The 18,084-nt window shown below is 38.8% G+C and overlaps 1 protein-coding gene across 6 annotated transcripts in view; it reads left to right on the top strand.

The window, feature by feature from the left end:
• Positions 1-18,084, top strand: part of ZYG11A (zyg-11 family member A, cell cycle regulator) — an 89,417-nt gene that overhangs the window by 54,776 nt on the left and 16,557 nt on the right. For 3 of the 6 annotated variants that reach the window (XR_013338950.1, XR_013338951.1, XR_013338954.1), the window contains 6 exons: positions 2,134-2,295; positions 2,371-2,415; positions 7,933-8,127; positions 11,706-11,767; positions 12,170-12,267; positions 17,185-17,605. Coding sequence is in view for 1 of the 6 variants with exons in the window: in XM_077779774.1 (XP_077635900.1) it covers positions 2,134-2,295; positions 2,371-2,415; positions 7,933-8,127; positions 11,706-11,767; positions 12,170-12,267; positions 17,185-17,348 (726 nt within the window). In the remaining 5 variants the exon portion in view is untranslated. Of the gene's footprint in view, positions 1-2,133; positions 2,296-2,370; positions 2,416-7,932; positions 8,128-11,705; positions 11,768-12,169; positions 12,268-17,184; positions 17,963-18,084 lie in introns of those variants that run through there. The other 3 variants (XR_013338953.1, XM_077779774.1, XR_013338952.1) reach the window with 3 other exon arrangements.

Consider the following 18,084-nt stretch of genomic DNA (forward strand, 5'->3'; position numbering starts at 1 on the left):
TGAGTAGTCATGTCAGATGCTATTGAGTGGTTGAATGAGATGAACAGAGAGGTGCCAGTAGGATTTGGCAGGATGGAAGTCATTAGTCATCTTGTTTACATATTTCAGTAGAGTAGTGTGACAGAGCCTATTTGGACCACAATGAAGAGCAAATGGGAGGTGCAGCATGGAAGCAACTTTTTGATATACTTTAATGAGAAAAAAAGAGACAGGAAGATACTACATGGGGCCAGCAGTTGCTTTTTTCCAAAATCAATTACATTAGGATGTATTTTATGCCCTTGAAAACATTTCTGAAAAAAAAAAAGAGAAATTGATGGCAAAGGCAAGACAGAGGGAAGTAATTTGGTGCCAGATCTTTGTGCGTGTGCAGGATTTGTATATAGAGCAGGAGTAAAGTTGTTGGCTTTAGACTAGAACAGAAGGGAGTGCTGGTAGGCTGGTAGCCTTTGTTAGGAAGAACAGCAAGAGTTCATGGAAAACTAGATGAGGTGATCAAATGAGAGGTATAAAAAGATGGTGATGAAAGTCTGAGGACAGAGAGAATGATGAAAAAACAGTGGTCTTGGGAGCAAATTCATTGAGACATCCAGTAAAATTCCCACATATAGTTGAATGCCCTCTCCAAGTGTGCTGGCAGATATTGAAGGTGAGACTCAAGCAGTTTGTTTCAGTATCAAGGGTATAAACTAGGGTGTTTGAGGCAGCAGTCTTGTCAAGATGATGTGATGGAGGTATTGGGAATGGTTAACAGGAATAGACAGATACAGAATAGAGCGAGATAGAGAGCAAGTACTGAAGTAACACCGAGGGAAGAGCAGCCCTGTAGTTCTTGGAGAAACAATTTAGGTAATGTTACCAAAAATTCAGGCTTTGGGTGAAAACAAGCCATGTTCAGCCACTAGTCAACTGAGACCTTAGATAATTTATCTTCTCTGTGCCTCAGATTCTTCATCTGAAAACTGGCATCATCTGAAAAACAGGCATCTGTCATAGGAGTAATATTTTGCAGTTATTTTGAATGTCATTAAGGTAAAAATATATAAAGCATCTAACCATGGGCCTGGCTGCAGTCGTTATTATTGTCAGAGTCAGCTCACTTTCCCTGCTCCTGCCCTTGCCTTGCTGTCACTCGTCCCATTGGTTGTCTAGATGATTGCCACCAGTGCTGGGTGTCACTCTTACACTTCCCTCTTGGCTCTCACAGCTTTATTTTTGTGGTAAACTCTTTTGATACATTCCCTCCTGATTGGGTAAAATTTTTGAGATGGTCTCATTCTTCCTGAAAACAAACATACTCTGATTTGTTCAGTGCTATTATATTTTATGTATGTTTTTATTAAGTGGTTAAGTGAAAACAGCTGTCTTTCCCCTCTCTCACAACAGTCTAATCCACTTGCAGGAAAGCCAGAATGCTAGCCTAACTCGTGTCCCAAAATATTCTGATATGAAATGGTGTTTTGAAACCTCTGTTAACATGAGCCAATGATTTCTTTAATCTATTACGACATATGGTTGTAGTACTGGTGTTAACCTCTAGCCATACTGATCTGCTCAAGTGACCTAGAACAGCATACTTTTTCTCTGCCTGGCATACTCCCTCCCCCTCTGTGTCTCCATTCCTTGCTTAACTCATTATACCTCTTTCTTTTCTGGTCTCATTTGTTTCAGTGTACATACTACATTTGATGGAGGCTTCCTTTCCCTACCTTTCTAAAATAAATTCTTAAGGTTTTATGTGTTTCCTTCAGAACATTTACCAAAACTTAAAATTTTTTTATTTAGTTGAGAAAAACCAACAGTTGGTGTTTTTTTTTTAATCTCTCTTACCTGAATTAAGTGCTTGATTTCCAGGAGATGTTGATTAAACATTCCCAAATGAATAATGGAATAGCTAATATGTACTTGATTATGAGTCTTAGTGACAAGGACTAAGAACTAGATTAAGTGCTCATTAAAGTTTAATTTTTTTAAATTTAATCTTCATAAAAACCTTAGGAGTTAGGTGTAACTCGTTATATAGAGAAAGAATGGATCACAGAGCTATTAAGTGGTAGAACAACTATTGCTTTCCTTATATTGTAATTGAATCCGTCACTGGGGCATCTAACTCTTTGTCTCTTTGGTTTTTAGGAACTTCTAACAATAGTAAAACAAAAGACTACTGAAAATTTAGATGATGTCACCCTCTTGTTTACTTTGAAAGCACTTTGGAATCTTACAGATGAGTCTCCAGCTGCTTGCAACCACTTTATAGAAAATCAAGGATTGTCGATCTTCATCCAAGTCTTGGAGGTGGGAAGACAGAATTAGGTTTATATGTAAAGTTCTTTTTTTCACGGTAAAGTAATCTGTATATTCTTTTGACAGACTTTTTCAGAGTCAGCAATACAAAGCAAAGTACTTGGTCTTTGGGTAAGGTGAATCGTTTTCAGTTATTTCTGATTATAAATAAATAAAATAAATAAATAAATAAATAAATAAGAAAAGTAACACTTATGTAGCACCTACTATATGCTTGGCACTTTTGTAAGCAATTTCTGTGTATGAACTCATTTAATGTTCACATGATTCCCTGTAAAGTGATACCATATCAGTCCTCTATTGCTGTGAACAAACTACAGCTTAAAACAACAGCCATTTTCATTTGTAGCAACGTGGATGGAACTCGAGGGTGTTATGCTGAGTGAAATAAGTCAGGCAAAGAAAGACAAGATACCATATGTTTTTACTTATAAGTGGATCAGGAGAAACTTAACGTAGGACCATGGAGGAGGAGAAGGGGACAAAATAGTTGGGGAGAGGGAAGGAGGCAAACCATGAGAGACTCTTGAATACTGAGAACAAACTGAGGGCTGATGGGGGTGGCAGAGAGGGGAAGGGGGGTGATGGGCATGGAGGAGGGCACTTGTTGGGATGAGCACTGGGTGTTATATGGAAACCAACTTGACAATAAGCTATGAAAGAAAAAAACCCAGCCATTTTATTTACTTTTGAATCTGTGAGTCAACAGTTTGAACTCAGCTTAGCTGTACAGTTCTTCTTATGGTCTCAATAATTCCGGTGGAGTTATTCATGTTGCTGTAGTCATCTGGTGGCTCAACTAAGGCTAGATGTGCTTAAGATGGCCTAACTCTCACTGAGACAGTTGGTACAGGTTGTTAGTTGGGCCTTGTATCTCTGTAAGTAATGTCTTCTTCTTCTTCTCCTCCTCCCCCTTGCCTTTCTCTTCTCTTCTCCACCCCCTCCCCACACCCCAGGGAGTTCTATGCCCAATGTGGAGCTTGAACTCAAGTCCCTTAGATCAAAAGTTGCATGCTCTACTGACTGAGCCAGCCAGGCACCCCTTTCATCATGGACTTGTTTTACTTGGCAGTTTCAGGGTAGCACTAGAAGGTAAGCCCCACTGTGCAAGTGCTTCTTAAGCCTCTGTTTATGTTACGTTCTCTAATGTCTCATTGAGTAAAGCACACTAGGTGGCCTGGGGTGTTTCCCAGTAATCACTTCTCCATTTCTCAGTAACAACTGGGTACGCTCCACTTCAGTTCAATTCCTCTCTCACAGTTAATATCAGAAGTTAAAGGGCTCAGGCCCATAAGACTGACCCCACTTCAGTTGCCAGTTGTAAGTCTTGGCCCACGCATACTTCTGACCATCTGGCTATAAATTACGAGTTTCCACGACCCCTTCCTCAGGTTGATAATTTGCTAGAATGGCTCAGAGAACTCTGGAATTCAATTTGCTTGATATTGTCAGTTTTTATAAAGGATACAACTCAGAAACAGTGAATTGTAAGAAATGTATATGGCTAGGAAGGATGGGTACATGTACAGCTTCCATACTTTCTCTGGGCACACCACCCTGCCAGCACCTTGATGTGTTTACCGACTCAGAAGTTCTCTAAACCCATTGTTTAGGATTTTTTATGGAGGTTTCATCACATGGGCATGATTGATTGTTAGTTCAGTCTTCAGTTCCTTTCCCCACCTCCAGAGGTTTTAGGGTGGGGCTGAAAGTCCCAGGCTTCTAATTAAGGTTTGGTTTTTCTGGCAACCAGTCCCCACCCTGAAGCTATTTATTTAGGTGCCTGCCAAGTGTTGCCTCATTAGAACAAAGATGCTCTGATTATTCTTATCACTTGAGAAATTCTAAGGGATTTAAGACTTCTCTTTTAAGAACTGGCAACAGAGACCAAATATATACTTATTATTATATGTCCAAGGTTAAGCCGACATTAATGGTGGACACCCCTTGATGGGAGGAGCAGCAAAGTCACACGGCTAAGTCACACAGGGATAGGAAAAATTGTGTTATGGTCTATTTATCCTGTTACCTAAGTAGTAGGAGGCAGCTCAAAGATCAAACTCAAGCAGTTTAGCTCTAGACCCTCTGATAGTAACCACTTTACCATACTTTTTTATCAAGGCAATCAATTAAAAACATTTTTTTAATGTTTTTTTTTATTTCTGAGAGAGAAACAGCATGATCAGGGGAGGGTTAGAGAAAGAGGGAGACACAGAATTGAAACAGGCTCCAGGCGCTGAGCTAGCTGTCAGCACAGAGCCCGAAGCAGGGCTCGAACCCACAAATCGTGAGATTATGACCTGAGCCAAAGTCAGACACTTAACCGACTGAGCCACCCAGGCGCCCACAAGGCAATCAATTTTTAAAAAATTTCTTTGATTATACATTTATACTACCTGTCAGTCATGATATCCATAATTGAGAAATTTCTTTGTTTCCAGAAAGTAAAGGTGAAGATTTACAGAAAGTAATGAAGACATACTGTAAATCCCTTCAGTTTGCCATGCATGAAATACATCAAGCTGATGGTCCTTCAGTGTTGGGGAGGGGTTTTAGACAGGTATATAAATAATTTCCTGATTTAAGATGGACTGTGTTAAGTGCTAGAAAAGCACAAAGTCTAGTGGAAGCTTTTGATTCTAGAGCATGCAGTCTGGGACTATGTCTTTACTTTAGCATCCCTAGCACATAACAGGACTTGGAACAGAGTAGAGGAGATTAAATGATTAGTATTAGAAATCTGGAAGGTACAAAAAAGTAGAAAGATAGGACAAAAGAAGTAGGAGACAAAGGTCTTATAGCTAGGGAAGATGAGAAAATACAATCATTTAAGGGACACTGTAATAAAGAATATCTTGAATTTTGGCAGAAGGTGGGAAAAGCAATAGGAAATAAGGCCAGAAAGGTGGATTGAAGCCTCATATATGCTATATAAAGCTAAGTGTCCTACTGCTAGCTAACCTTTCCTAAAAGGTCTTTTACTTTTTTCTGAGTCTCTCAGAATGTGGAGGGTTTTTGAGGTTGCCTCCTTTCCTTCCTTTTTCTGAATGAAGAAGACCCACATTCTCCTCTAGCTTCCATCTTCTCAACATTTTGTTCATAGACTATTGAAATGAAAAAGATATTAGAAAAGTAGCCTTTGCCAAGCTTATAGGAGAAATTGTGAGATTCATGTCAGGTGTCCTCAGTTATAGTAAGGAGGCTGTCATGTCCCTCCTTTTCTGGGGCTTCCATCTGATCAACTTAATGCTGAAATCCTACTATTGATGAGGATATGTATAGCTAGCTTTGGGAAAAACTGGGGTGAGTCTCAAAATAGTACAGTTTCTGCTGAAATCAATAGGGTATAGCTGGTCTTGTAAAAAAGCTCGGGTAAGCGATCCCAAACAATATAGTTTTCTGCATAGTGCTGTATGATGCTATTTTGAACATACTAGTCTCTAGGTATGCTTTTCTGAAAACTGCTTCACAAGGAACAATAACTGCTATATTCAGTTTGACTATGTGTTTCTCTTCTGTGGTGGACAGACCCTAAGGTGACTCCCAGTTATTCTGATCTCTTCTTGGTGTTCATGTCTTTGTAAAAGCCCTCCTCTCAAATGTTTGACTTGTTTCTAACCAACGGAATATAGCAAAGATGATAGGATATCAGTTCTGTGATTTTGTTATAGTGTTTTTATACAGTAGACCCCTCTCCCTTATCCATAGTTTCAGATAGTCACAGTCTGGAAGCAGGTGATCCTCCTTCTGAGGAATGATCCTAAGGTCAGTAGTAGTAGCCTAATGCTATGTCACGTGCCTTTGTCATCCACTCTTTTATCTTGGCATATAGGCATTTTATCATCTCATCACAAGCAGAAGAGTGAGTACAGTGAAAAATAAAATATTTGAGTGAGGGCACCTGGGTGACTCAGTTGGTTAAGCATCTGGCTCTTGATTGTAGTTCAGGTCATGATCTCACAGTTTGTGAGTTTGAGCCCCACATCAGGCTCTGTACTGTCTGTGCAGAACCTGATTGGGATTCTCAGTATGTTGAGAGAGAAACCACATTCATTCATGTAACTTTTTTTTTTTTTGTAGAGAGCAAGAGAGAGCACAAGCAGGTGAAGGGCGGAGAGACAGAATCCCAAGCAGGCTCTGCACCATCAGCGCAAAGCCCAGTGTGGGGCTTGAACTTACAAACTGTGAGATCCTGACCTGAGCCAAAACCAAGAGTTGGACACTTAACCGACTGAGCCACCCAGGTGCTCCTATAACCATATATTGTAATAAAAGTTACATGAGGGGCACCTGGGTGGCTCAGTTGGTTAAGTGTCGGACTCTTGATATCTGCTTAGGTCATGATCTCATGGTTTTGTGAGTTTGAGCCCTGGGTTGGGCTCTGCACTGATATCATGGAGCCTGCTTGGGATTCTCTCTCTCTCTCCCTCTCTTTTTGCCCCTCCCCTGCCCATGCTCTCTCTCTGTTGAAATATTGTTTATATATATCTATATATATATAGTTATATATATATATAGTTATATATATATAGTTANATATATAGTTATAATATATATCAAATATAGTAATAATCTATTATTATTTGTTAATCTCTTACTGTGCCTAATTTATACATTAAACTTTATCATACATATGTATGCATAGAAAAAACAGTATCTATAGGATTTGGTACTGTCTGTGGTTTCAGGCATATCCACTGGGGGTCTTAGAACATATCCCGCTCAGATTTAGGGGGACTCTTGTGTTAGTCCTTCTTGCTAGTAGACCTGCTAGAGAGACTCTTCTTCCATGTGTTTGAAAAGCAAGCTGCTAATAAATAAGTGGTTGGAGAAAGAAGGCCCCATAGGAAGTAACTGTGGGCAGCTTCTAGGAGCTAAGGGTGGCCTCCCGCAAGAAAATGAAACCCTCAGTCTTAATGAGTGTTGTCAACAGTCTGTGAGCTTGGAAATAGGTTTCCCTCCAGTGGAGCCCCCAGATGAAAATGCAGCCTAGCCAGCACTTTGATTGTGGCTTTTTGAGACCTCACAGTAGAAGCGCTAGCTAAGCCATGAATGAACTCCTAGCCCACAGAAACTGAGAGAAAAAAATGTGTGTTGTTTTAAGCCACCAAGTTTGTGTTAGTTTGTTAAACAGCATAGAAAATTAAGATATAAAATAAAATACTACCTGCCTTTCACTGTTGCTGTTAAATTTCAAGCTAATGTAACAGATAGTAGGCCCTGAGCAATCTTAAGTATTTGAGTCAGGCCTGGATTTTATTTGAGTTCAACCAGTTATTAGCAGTGTAAACCTGAAAAGTTCTAACTGACAAGTTAACTCTTGCTGAGTGAATTATTTCTTTGTAAAAGCATATTAAAGATTAAATGAGATAAGGCAGAAAAAGGACCTTTTTGTCTGTCTAGTACAGTGCCTGGCACTTAGTAAGTGCTCACTCAGTGATTTGTCATTACTAATATTCTCATCATCAAGGGATGGGATTGTGGGTATTAGGCTATCCTGAGAGGGAGGAGGATGGGGCGAAGTATTCTGACTGTATCTAAGCTAAGCAGTAGGAAAAGAAGAGGAACCATTATCTGATTCTCTCTTCTTTCCTATCCCGGATATTTTCTGCTCCATTTTACCTATAGAACAACATAGCTGAAGTTAGAGAACTCTCTTCCAAGCTGGTGACTGAAGATGTGGTGAAACATATCAGCAGCTTGCTCCATAGCAAAGAAATGGAAGTCAGCTATTTTGCTGCAGGTATCATAGCCCACCTGACATCTGACAAGCAGCCCTGGATGTCCCATGACCTTCAGAGGAGTGCTCTTCTCCAGGATTTGGTACAAGGACCATTAATTCCTCTTTACAAAATCTGTCGTAATCTCTTCTTGCATTAAACTTACTTTTCTAGTTTATAACTATTTTATTCTTATTTTTTTTTTAATGTTTATTTTTCAGAGACAGAGACATACACAGAGTGTGAACAGGGGAGGGTCAGAGAGAAAGGCAGACACGGAATCTGAAGTAGGCTCCAGGCTCTGAGCTGTCAGCACACAGCCTAACACAAGGCTCAAACTCACAGATCATGAGATCATGACCTGAGCCTAAGTCGGATGCTCAATTGGCTGGGCCACCTAGGCACCCCAAGAATTTTAAAAATATGTATTAATTGTAGAAAATGGGAATCATAATAAAAAGAGTATAAAGAAAATATTCTAAATCATACTTAACCCTACCATCCAGTCCTAACTTCTGTTAACACTTTGTTACGTTCCTCCTGATATTTTTCTTTTATAAAAGTTACACATGCAAATAGTTGAATGTGGCTTTAGCAGTTCTCTTTTCCACTTTCAGTGTTTTTTCAAGCTATTTCTTTTGATATTTATCTCCATATCTAAATAACATCTGTGGCTTCTTCTTCACTTTGCAGTTTTAGGCATTATCTGTTTATTCATTTTGCCACTCTGGAAAAAGAAGATTCTTTTTCTCATTTTCCCTATGCACACCCTTTCCTATACTCATAAGTATATATATCTTTTCAGTACTTCAAATACATCCCATCTACTTCAGCTTCTTGAGACTTCTTTCTCAGAACTTTCTAGTTTTTCTTCCATCTGGTCTGCTTATTTGTGTATCTGCTATACTGCTGTCATTCCAGGATATTCCTTACTGTCATCCTGGAGATTTCTCCTTACCTCTCTGGTGTTGGATTCCCTGTTTCCTGGATTGCATGCCTTTCTGGTTTTTTGGTGTACTCCCTCATTCTTTTGGATATTACCTAGTAGTTTTCTCAGAAGAAATGAATGAAATAGAAAATTTCAAACTTTACATGATCTCAGAGTCATGAGATTGAGCCCTATGTCAAGCTCTGCTCCGGGCATCAGGCTCCACGCTGGGCTTGGATTCTGCTTAAGACTCTCTCTTTCCCTTTCCCCTCCCAACCTGCCCACCCCCATACACTGTCTCTCTGCTCTAAAAAATAAATAAATAAAAAATAAAAAAATCAGACCGTATCTGTTTGAAAAGGCCATTATTTTACCTACACATTTAGTTTGTCACATGGTTGGGTATAGAATTTTAGTTTTGGAATATTTTCCCTTCAGACTTTTTAAGTCATTACTTCTTTGTCTTTGTTTTCTCAGTATCACTGTTGAGAAGCCATTTTCCTTTGTAACCTTTAAGATTTTTGTCCTCAAAAATCGGCTGTAGTGTGCCTAGATATAGGTTTATTTTCATCATTACGTTGGCTACTGATTGCTCTAGAAGCTTGTTTCCTTCAGTTCTGGGAAATTTCTTTCTCCTTCTCTTCTCTCTTCCTTAGTCCCTTCCTCCCCTCTTTTTTTTTTTTTTTTTTCTTCCTTAGGATGTTGGCCTCCCTGGACTCAGTTTTTATTACCTATTTCCCTGTTTGTTACAATAAATATAAATTTAGAGAGAGAGAATGGGAGAGAGAGAGAGACAGACCAGAAGCAGGGGAGGGGCAGAGAGGAGGACACAGAATCCAAAGCAGGCTCCCGGCCCTGAGCTGTGAGTACAGAGCCTGATGCTGGGTTTGAACTCACGTACTGTGAGATCATTACCTGAGCTGAAGTCAGATGCTTAACCAACTGAGCCACCCAGGTGCCCCTTAATTTTTAAACTTTTTTTTTTTTTTTGAGAGAGAGCGTGAACACACAAGCAAGGAAGGGGCAGAGAGAGAGAAAATCCCAAGCAGGCTCCACACTGTCAGTGCAGAACTCAGTGTGGGGCTCGACTTCACAATTTGTTGAGCTCATGACCTGAGCCAAAATCAAGAGCTGGACACTTAACTGACTGAGCCACCCAGGTACCCCTAACATATACTTTTAATATATTAACCTGTTTTTATTGTTTATTTTTTAATATTTATTTTATTTTTGAGAGAGAGAGAGTGTGAACAGGGGAGAGGGACAGAGAGAAGGAGATCCAGAATCAGAAGCAGGCTCCAGGCTCTGAGCTGTCAGCACAGCCCAAATAGGGCTTGAACCCACAAACTGTAAGATCATGACCCTAAGCTAAAGTTGGATGCTCAACTGACTGAGCCACCCAGGTTTCTCAATATATTTATTTTTTATAGCTTTTAACATGTCTTTATATATTATGTATACTTAAATATTTATATTTTTTAATTTTCAAGGACTCATTTTTGTTGAGTGCTTATTTTTCATACAATATCTTACTCTTTTCCCATGGCTGTTGTATATATTATCTTTTTAAAGGTAGTAATGATTAGTTTGGTTATTTTGGTTTGTTTGTTGGTTTTCTTAATTTTCCTCTTCCTTTAAGGTTTCTGTTTTCTGCAAGTTGCTTTTTCCCCTATTTTCTTCCTTTATGTTTCAGATTTTCTTAAAGTATATGGAGATCTTCAGCTGTCCAGTCATATTTAAGAGGGGAGTTATTTGGAAGCTAGGTGCAGATAGGTAGAACTTGTGAACTGTGGTCACTCACCTAGAGTGACCTGTATTAGTCACTGTCGTCATCATTAGATCTTCTGTCCTGAACTGTTGGAATTTTCCTCAATAAGAATTTTCTGTTCTCCTGACTGAAAATGATAAGCTTGGTTCCAATGGTCTGAAACTCCACTAGAGGAAGAATGTTGAGTCCACGGGACCCTTAGCATTTATCATTTAGATTTTCATTTCATCCCTGATTTTAACATGGTACTCCAACCCTTAATTGTTCACAAGGTTGGTTGCTCAGTCCAGAAATTTTTGTTATGTGTGGAAAGAAGATCTGGGAATATTAATTCTTGGGTCCTTTCAGTCACTCTTCCTGTTTTAACCCAACTTCTTTTTTTTTTTAAAATAGTTTATTGTCAAGTTGGTTTCCATATAACACCCAGTGCTCATCCCCACAATTGCCCTCCTCCATGCCCATCACCNTATTTTAACCCCACTTTTGTTCTCACCTCCTGAAGTACTTGTGCCAAAATTTTAAGTCTTTTTAGGGGTTCTATTCAAAGTGGTTCAGTTTTTAATCTCCAGTGCTAGATCTGTTATATCAGTTACCATTTTTCTTCTGCTTTGATCTTTGTATGGTTGCCTTCTTTTATTTTAAACCATTTCTACTATTTCTGGTCATGGGATTTAGGAAAGGAATGGATGCATGCCAAGTCCTGCATCTTTGTAAACCAAAGCCCCCTTTTATTGTACTGTTTTCCACATGACTTTGCTCCTATTCTACATACTTTGCTCCTATTCTACATATATAACAGATATCTGCTTGATACTTTAGCAGGTAGGTATCTTTAATTTGGGTGATCATTCCCATATTTGAAGATTTGTTTTTTTCATATATATGTAATTATAAATGGCATGATAAATGGCATGAAACAGCCTATTAGGGCCTTTTAAAAGTTATGGAATACAATACTAGAATCCTGGTTTCTCTTTTTGTATAGTATGAAACCATCCAGAATTGGCCAAGTTCAAGTTGTAAGATGACTGCGTTGGTGACCTACAGGTAATCTCTTGATGGAGCAGTACTGTTCTGAAAGCTTGTCCTCATTGTACTTACTATGTAGAGACCATGGTACAGTGTTAAAACATAGTCAAATAGTCTTATGTTCAAATCCTATTTCTCTGTGATTTTGGGAAAATCACTTAATAGAAGACATCTGAGACTTAGTTTTACTCATCTGTAAAATGAGGCTTACTATGTACAAGATTATGGATGAAATCACATACTGAACATAAAGACTGTCTAACATAGAATGCAATTTTCTTAAGCGTTAGCTTCTGATATGTGCTCAACAAACACATTTCTCTCAATGAGGAAATGATCCTGTGGGGAGAAGGTTAAAAATAATTATTATATCACAGACACTAGCCTGAGTTCTAAAGGAACTTCTTTGTACCTTTTCAGATCCTTCAGGGCATTTTTCCCACTCCTTGGCAACTTCTCTCAACCAGCGGTTCAGCTCTGGGCACTATGGGCAATGTATCATGTCTGCAGTAAAAACCGTATGTATTCAAAACATAATAGTTTTCCAGCTGTTTTTCTGTATAAAGGTTAATTAAGTTCAAGATGGAATTTTGACAGTTTGTTCACCTATGTACTGGACTTAATTTTTTCTTAAAAAAAGAAATTGAAAAATGTTTTTATTAGTTTAAAAAATGCTACAGAATTATAATATATTTGGGGGCTCAAGCAGTATAGAAAGTGAAAGTTGGCTCCCAGTCTTATTCCCCACAGGTAGGTACTATTAATAATTTGATAACTATAACTATCCTCCCAAATACTTCTCTATACACATACTGTAGTTTGTATATACTATATATAAATATCGATTTTTTTTTTTTTTACAAATAGGTTATTGTCAAATTAGTTTCCACATAACACCTAGTGCTCATCCCCACAAGTGTCCTCCTCTATGCCCATCCCCCCTCCCACCTAAATATGGATATTTTTAAACAGAATGGGCTCATTCTATGCATGCTGTCCTATAGCTTGTTCTTTTCATTCAACAGTTGATCATGAATACTCTTCCTATAGTAACATATACGTCTGCTTCTCTGTAATGGTCTGGAGGAGGCTGGAGGACCACGAGTCAGCGGTTGTTTCCCAGCCAGGATAAATGTTTTTACATGTTTGGCTGTTTGGACAATTGGGGACTTAACATTCTTTGCTAAGGATTATTATAAATATTTTTGCTTTAAAATAGAGACTATAATTTTATAGTAAAGTCAAGGAATAGCTTTTAGAATTAAAAGATTAGCTATTAACAAAAGTATAAAATTCCCCAAATCATTTTAACAAATAATGAAAGCTATATACGAGAAAATTGAGAAATAATGGAGAAACCTGAAGTAATTATGAGACATACTGTAATCCTAGATGGAAAGACTTTTTAAGAGACAGATGTCATATCTTTTCAGCTTATGGTTATGCTACAATTCAAGTGAATGAGTGAGAAGAGGGATCTGAAAATTATTCTAAAGTTAACCTGGCAGAATAAACAAGAAAGAACTGACCAAGAAAAATGGTTTTTAGGAGCTTGCCCTAACGCTTCTCTTTAAATTATAAATAAGTATTGTGAATGGTGTTGGCATATGAACAGCTACAGGCAGATCTGTCAGAATAGCTCTTTGGTTTATGGCAGCTAGAATTTAGTTGAGTGCTTTCTCTGTGCCAGGCAGTATTGCAAGCCATTTATGAGTTCACTCAAATAATCTTCACAACAACAAGAAGAGGGTAACATTATTATTATTACTCATCTATTACAGATGAGAAAACAAGGCACAGAGAACTTAAGTAACTTGCTAAAGTTAAAATAGCTAACAACTGGCAGAGCTCCAGATTACCACTATTCATTAGACTGTTCAGTATTTCTTCATTCTATAGATATAATAATTTATTTTAACCAGTCTACTTTTTTTTTCTTTTTTTCTTTTTTTTTTTTAATAGTTTATTGTCAAATTAGTTTCCACATAACACTCAGTGCTCATCCCCAAAGTGCCCTCCTCCATGCCCCTCCCCCCCTCCCCCCACATCCATCAGTCCTCAGTTTTTGTCAGCATTCAAGAGTCTCTCATGGTTTGCCTCTCTCCCTTTCCCCCACCATTTCCGCCCTTCTTCTCCCCCTTGTTCCTCCGTCAAGTTCCTCCTAATCCTCCTATACGTGCAAACATATGATATTTGTCCTTCTCTGCCTGACTTATTTCGCTCAGCATAACACCCTCAAGGTCCATCCATGTTGCTACACATGGCCAGATTTCATTGTTTCTCATTGCCATGTAGTATTCCATGGTATAGATAAACCACATCTTCTTGATCCATTCATCTGGTGATGGACACTTAGGCTCTTTCCATGTTTTAGCTATTGTGGAGAGTGCTGCTATGAACATTGGGGTACATGTGCTCCTATGCATCAGCATTTCTGTATCCCTTGGGTAAATTCCTAGCAGTGCTATTGCTGGGTCATAGGGGAGTTCTATTGTTAGTTTCCTGAGGAACCTCCACACTGTTTTCCAGAGGGGCTGTACCAGTTTACATTCCCACCAACAGTGTAGGAGGGTGCCCGTTTCTCCACATCCTCGCCAGCATCTAGAGTTCTCTGATTTGCTCATTTTAGCCACTCTGACTGGTGTGAGGTGGTATCTCAGTGTGGTTTTGATTTGTATTTCCCTGATGAGGAGGGATGCTGAACATCGTTTCATGTGTCTGTTGGCCATCTGGATGTCCTCTTTGGAGAAGTGTCTGTTCATATCTTCTGCCCATTTCTTCACTGGGTTGTTTGTGTTTCGGGCGTGTAGTTTGATGAGTTCCTTATATATTCTGGATATTAACCCTTTATCTGATATGTCATTTGCAACTATCTTTTCCCATTCCGTTGGTTGCCTATTAATTTTCTTAACCAGTCTACTTTAAATGGACGTTGTTTCTAGTCTTTTCTATTACAAGCATTAGTTTATTGAATATTAACATATTTATATATATGAATATGGATTAATATACAATGAATAATGACATACACATACTATGTATCTCTATTTATCTATCTATGAATTGAAGATGCACATGTGGGTAATTAAGGGGACAGATGCTAAAACCAGACTGACTACCCAGTTGGTGCTCTGTTCCCAGTCTCTGCCAATTACTAACAGTGGGAACTTGAGCAAGTTCCCTGACCTCACTGTGCCCCAGTCTCCTTATCTGTAAAATGGGGATCAAAATACTTACTTCATAGAGCTATGAGAATTAAGTGGGTTGGGGGTGCCTGGGTGGCTCAGTTGGCTGAGCGTCCAACTTCAGCTCAGGTCATGAACTCGCAGTCCATGAGTTTGAGCCCTCTGTGGGGCTCTGTGCTGACGTCTCAGAGCCTGGAACCTGCTTTAGATTCTGTGACTCCCCCTTTCGCTGCCCCTCCCCCACTCACGCTCTATCTCAAAAAAAAAATAAAACATTGGAAAAAAATTTTTAAAGAATTAAATGGGTTAATATTGGTTAAGCATTTAAAATTTTGCTAGGCTCATAGTATTAGCATTTGTACATAGCATAGTATTAGTTCACGCATAGAACATAGCATTTGTTAAATGTATCATTTTGCAGGTATATCAGTTAATTGTAGAATATTTAGAATTGCAGACTCAAAATATTAGGAACATTGTGAGATTTTTTTTTTAACGTTTTATTTATTTCTGAGAGAGAGAGAGAGAGAGAGCACGTGAGCAGGGGAGGGTTAGAGAGAGAGAGGGAGACACAGAATCTGAAACAGGCTCCAGGCTTTGAGCTGGCTGTCAACACAGAGGCCGAAGTGGGGCTCAAACCCACGAACCGTGAGATCATGACCTGAGCCAAAATTGGCCCCCCAACCGACTGAGCCACCCAGGCGCCCCGGAACATTGTGATTTTGATAGGCATTGCTAAACTGTTTACTAGTGAGTTATCAGTTTTCATTCATGTCAGCAATGTATGAGAAGTTGCCATTCTTAGAAAAACATGTTTAATTGAACTTTTTGATCTTTGCCAATTTAAAGTGAAAGTGATGGTCTCACTTAACATTTAAGTGAGGTTAGCCATCTTGTCCATTGATATTCTTTATTCACCTTTTGTCTACTCTTTCTTGGTCTTTTTAATTTTAAGAAACTCTTGGAAATATTTTTTCCGCAGTTTATTGTCTTTGTTGTGTTTCATCAGCCTTTTGTTATACAGCCTCTGGGTTTCAGGTCACAGTTAGTTACACTTTCCAAAATTGATGAAAATTCTCCCCTGTTTAAAGATCTTATTCTTCCCCTGTAGTTTTCTTATGGGGTGTCTATCAGAAGTATCTTGTATCTTCTCTCACTTTATCCTCTCCTATCCTTAAAAAAATAATAATTTCCATACATTGGCCCTTTGTGCTACATTCTTGATAATTGCACATGTTTTTAGATCATTATTTCTCTCTGTGTCTAATTGGCTTTTGGACTGATTAAGAGAATCCTTTTTAGAGTGCATTGTGGACACATTCCCTCAGCAGTTTGTATTTGCTTCTGTCAGGTGCTCTAGAGGTATTCCTGGGATTGAACTAATTTTCATGTTAACTTCTTAGCTCAAGGGTTCCCAGAATATTTAGGTAGTATAAATTCAAATCCTATACCTACCCACTCCTCCTGTATACCTACCTAGAGGCCAAGTGTTTCATTGTCTTATTGCTTCTTTCCTATAGTTCTCTGAAGGACCAGCTTTATGCACTGATACATATTTTATTATTTATAATTGCTTCTAACTTTGGAAGTTAAAATCTAAATTCCTAGATTACTGAAACTGACAGTTCCTTTCTTCCCCAGGAGAGCAGGTAAAGTTACATGAGCTTAGGTGCTATCTGCTCTCTGTGTCTGGCTCCTGGACAAGTTCTTTATTTTGTACACATGAGTATACACTTAACCTTTTTTGTTATATTTTATCCAGCATCTAGTGTTAACAGGTTATAATAAAAGAAGTTCCTATCCGTTTAGCTAGGATTTTGAGGCATAGAGTTGTCTGGAAATAAGCATACTAAAATAATCATTTATAATTGCACTACACAATCCAAGCATTATTTGAGATTTGATGATTTCTTTTTTTTTCTTTTAATTTTTTTTAATGTTTATTTTTGAGAGAGAGGGAGACACAGAATCCAAAGCCGGCTCCAGTTCCCACCTGTCAGCACAGAGCCCGACGTGGGGCTCAAACGCATAGACGGTGAAATCATGACCTAAGCCAAAGTCAGATGCTTAACTGAGCCACCCAGGTGCCCTTTGACAGATTTCTTTTGAATTAACTAATTTTATCTGTTAATTTCTATGTCAGAGGGCTTAAACCTTGGTACCCTTTCTTCAAAAAAGTGAATTTGGTGACTTGGGAATATTTAAAATGCCAATTTGTCTATCAGTTTTCTTTGTCTGATTTTCTTTCAGCCAGCAAATACTGCAGATTGTTAGTCGAAGAAGAAGGATTGCAGCTTTTATGCGACATACAGGAGCACAGTGAGGCAGACCCCCAAGCACAGAAGATTGCAGCCTCCATTCTAGATGACTTCAGAATGCATTTCATGAATTATCAGAGACCCTCTCTGTGTTGAATGTCCTCCTCAGCCCCTGGGGTGCTGTCTGTTCCTCGGTGTCAGCCCTTCTGCCTTGTCAGCAGTTCAGTGTTGAAACAAGTTGTCATTGGAGTTTGTGAGTTGGCTGCCTCACTGGCCTTTTGCTGTTGATTTTCTATAGGCTACAAGAAGGCTGGATTTGAACGATAGCCATAATCCTAAATCAAGTTGGAATCATTCTGGGAACACCCCTTCAACAACTTTGAAAAATCAAGCCTGGGACTCTGGGGAGACCGGTGAGCTTGTGTTGGAACAGCTATGCCAGTTACTTTTCTGAGCCCTGGCTAGTTTCTTAACTCTGGGAGTTTGGGAGAGGAAGGGGAAACAAAAGACCTACAGGGGGACCTTGGTATTTAGGTTAAATTTAACGTTTGAAAGACTATCCTGAATTGTTATTCCTAGTGATGCTACTAGAAAAGAAGTACATGAAAAAGCTTTGCAAAATACATGCTTATAAATGTGTTGTTTGGATGGAGGGGAGGAAAACGAGGGGAAAATTTTTTTAATAAATACCAAAGTACCTCCCACTTGTGGGGTAGAGGGAAGAAAAAAATATATTTTTTACAATTTTGGATATTCTGCCTTTGGCCTTTTTTCTCCAACTTTACACATTAGACTGAACATAACATTCTGTGTAAGCAGGTGTGCTGGTGGAAAATAATGAGACTTGATGACTGTGAGTAGAGTGTTTAGATGATGATTATATGGGCATTGT

The sequence above is a fragment of the Crocuta crocuta genome, unplaced genomic scaffold, assembly GCF_008692635.1.
Source record: "Crocuta crocuta isolate KB4526 unplaced genomic scaffold, BGI_CrCroc_1.0 scaffold168, whole genome shotgun sequence".
Classification (NCBI taxonomy): Eukaryota; Metazoa; Chordata; class Mammalia; order Carnivora; family Hyaenidae; genus Crocuta; species Crocuta crocuta.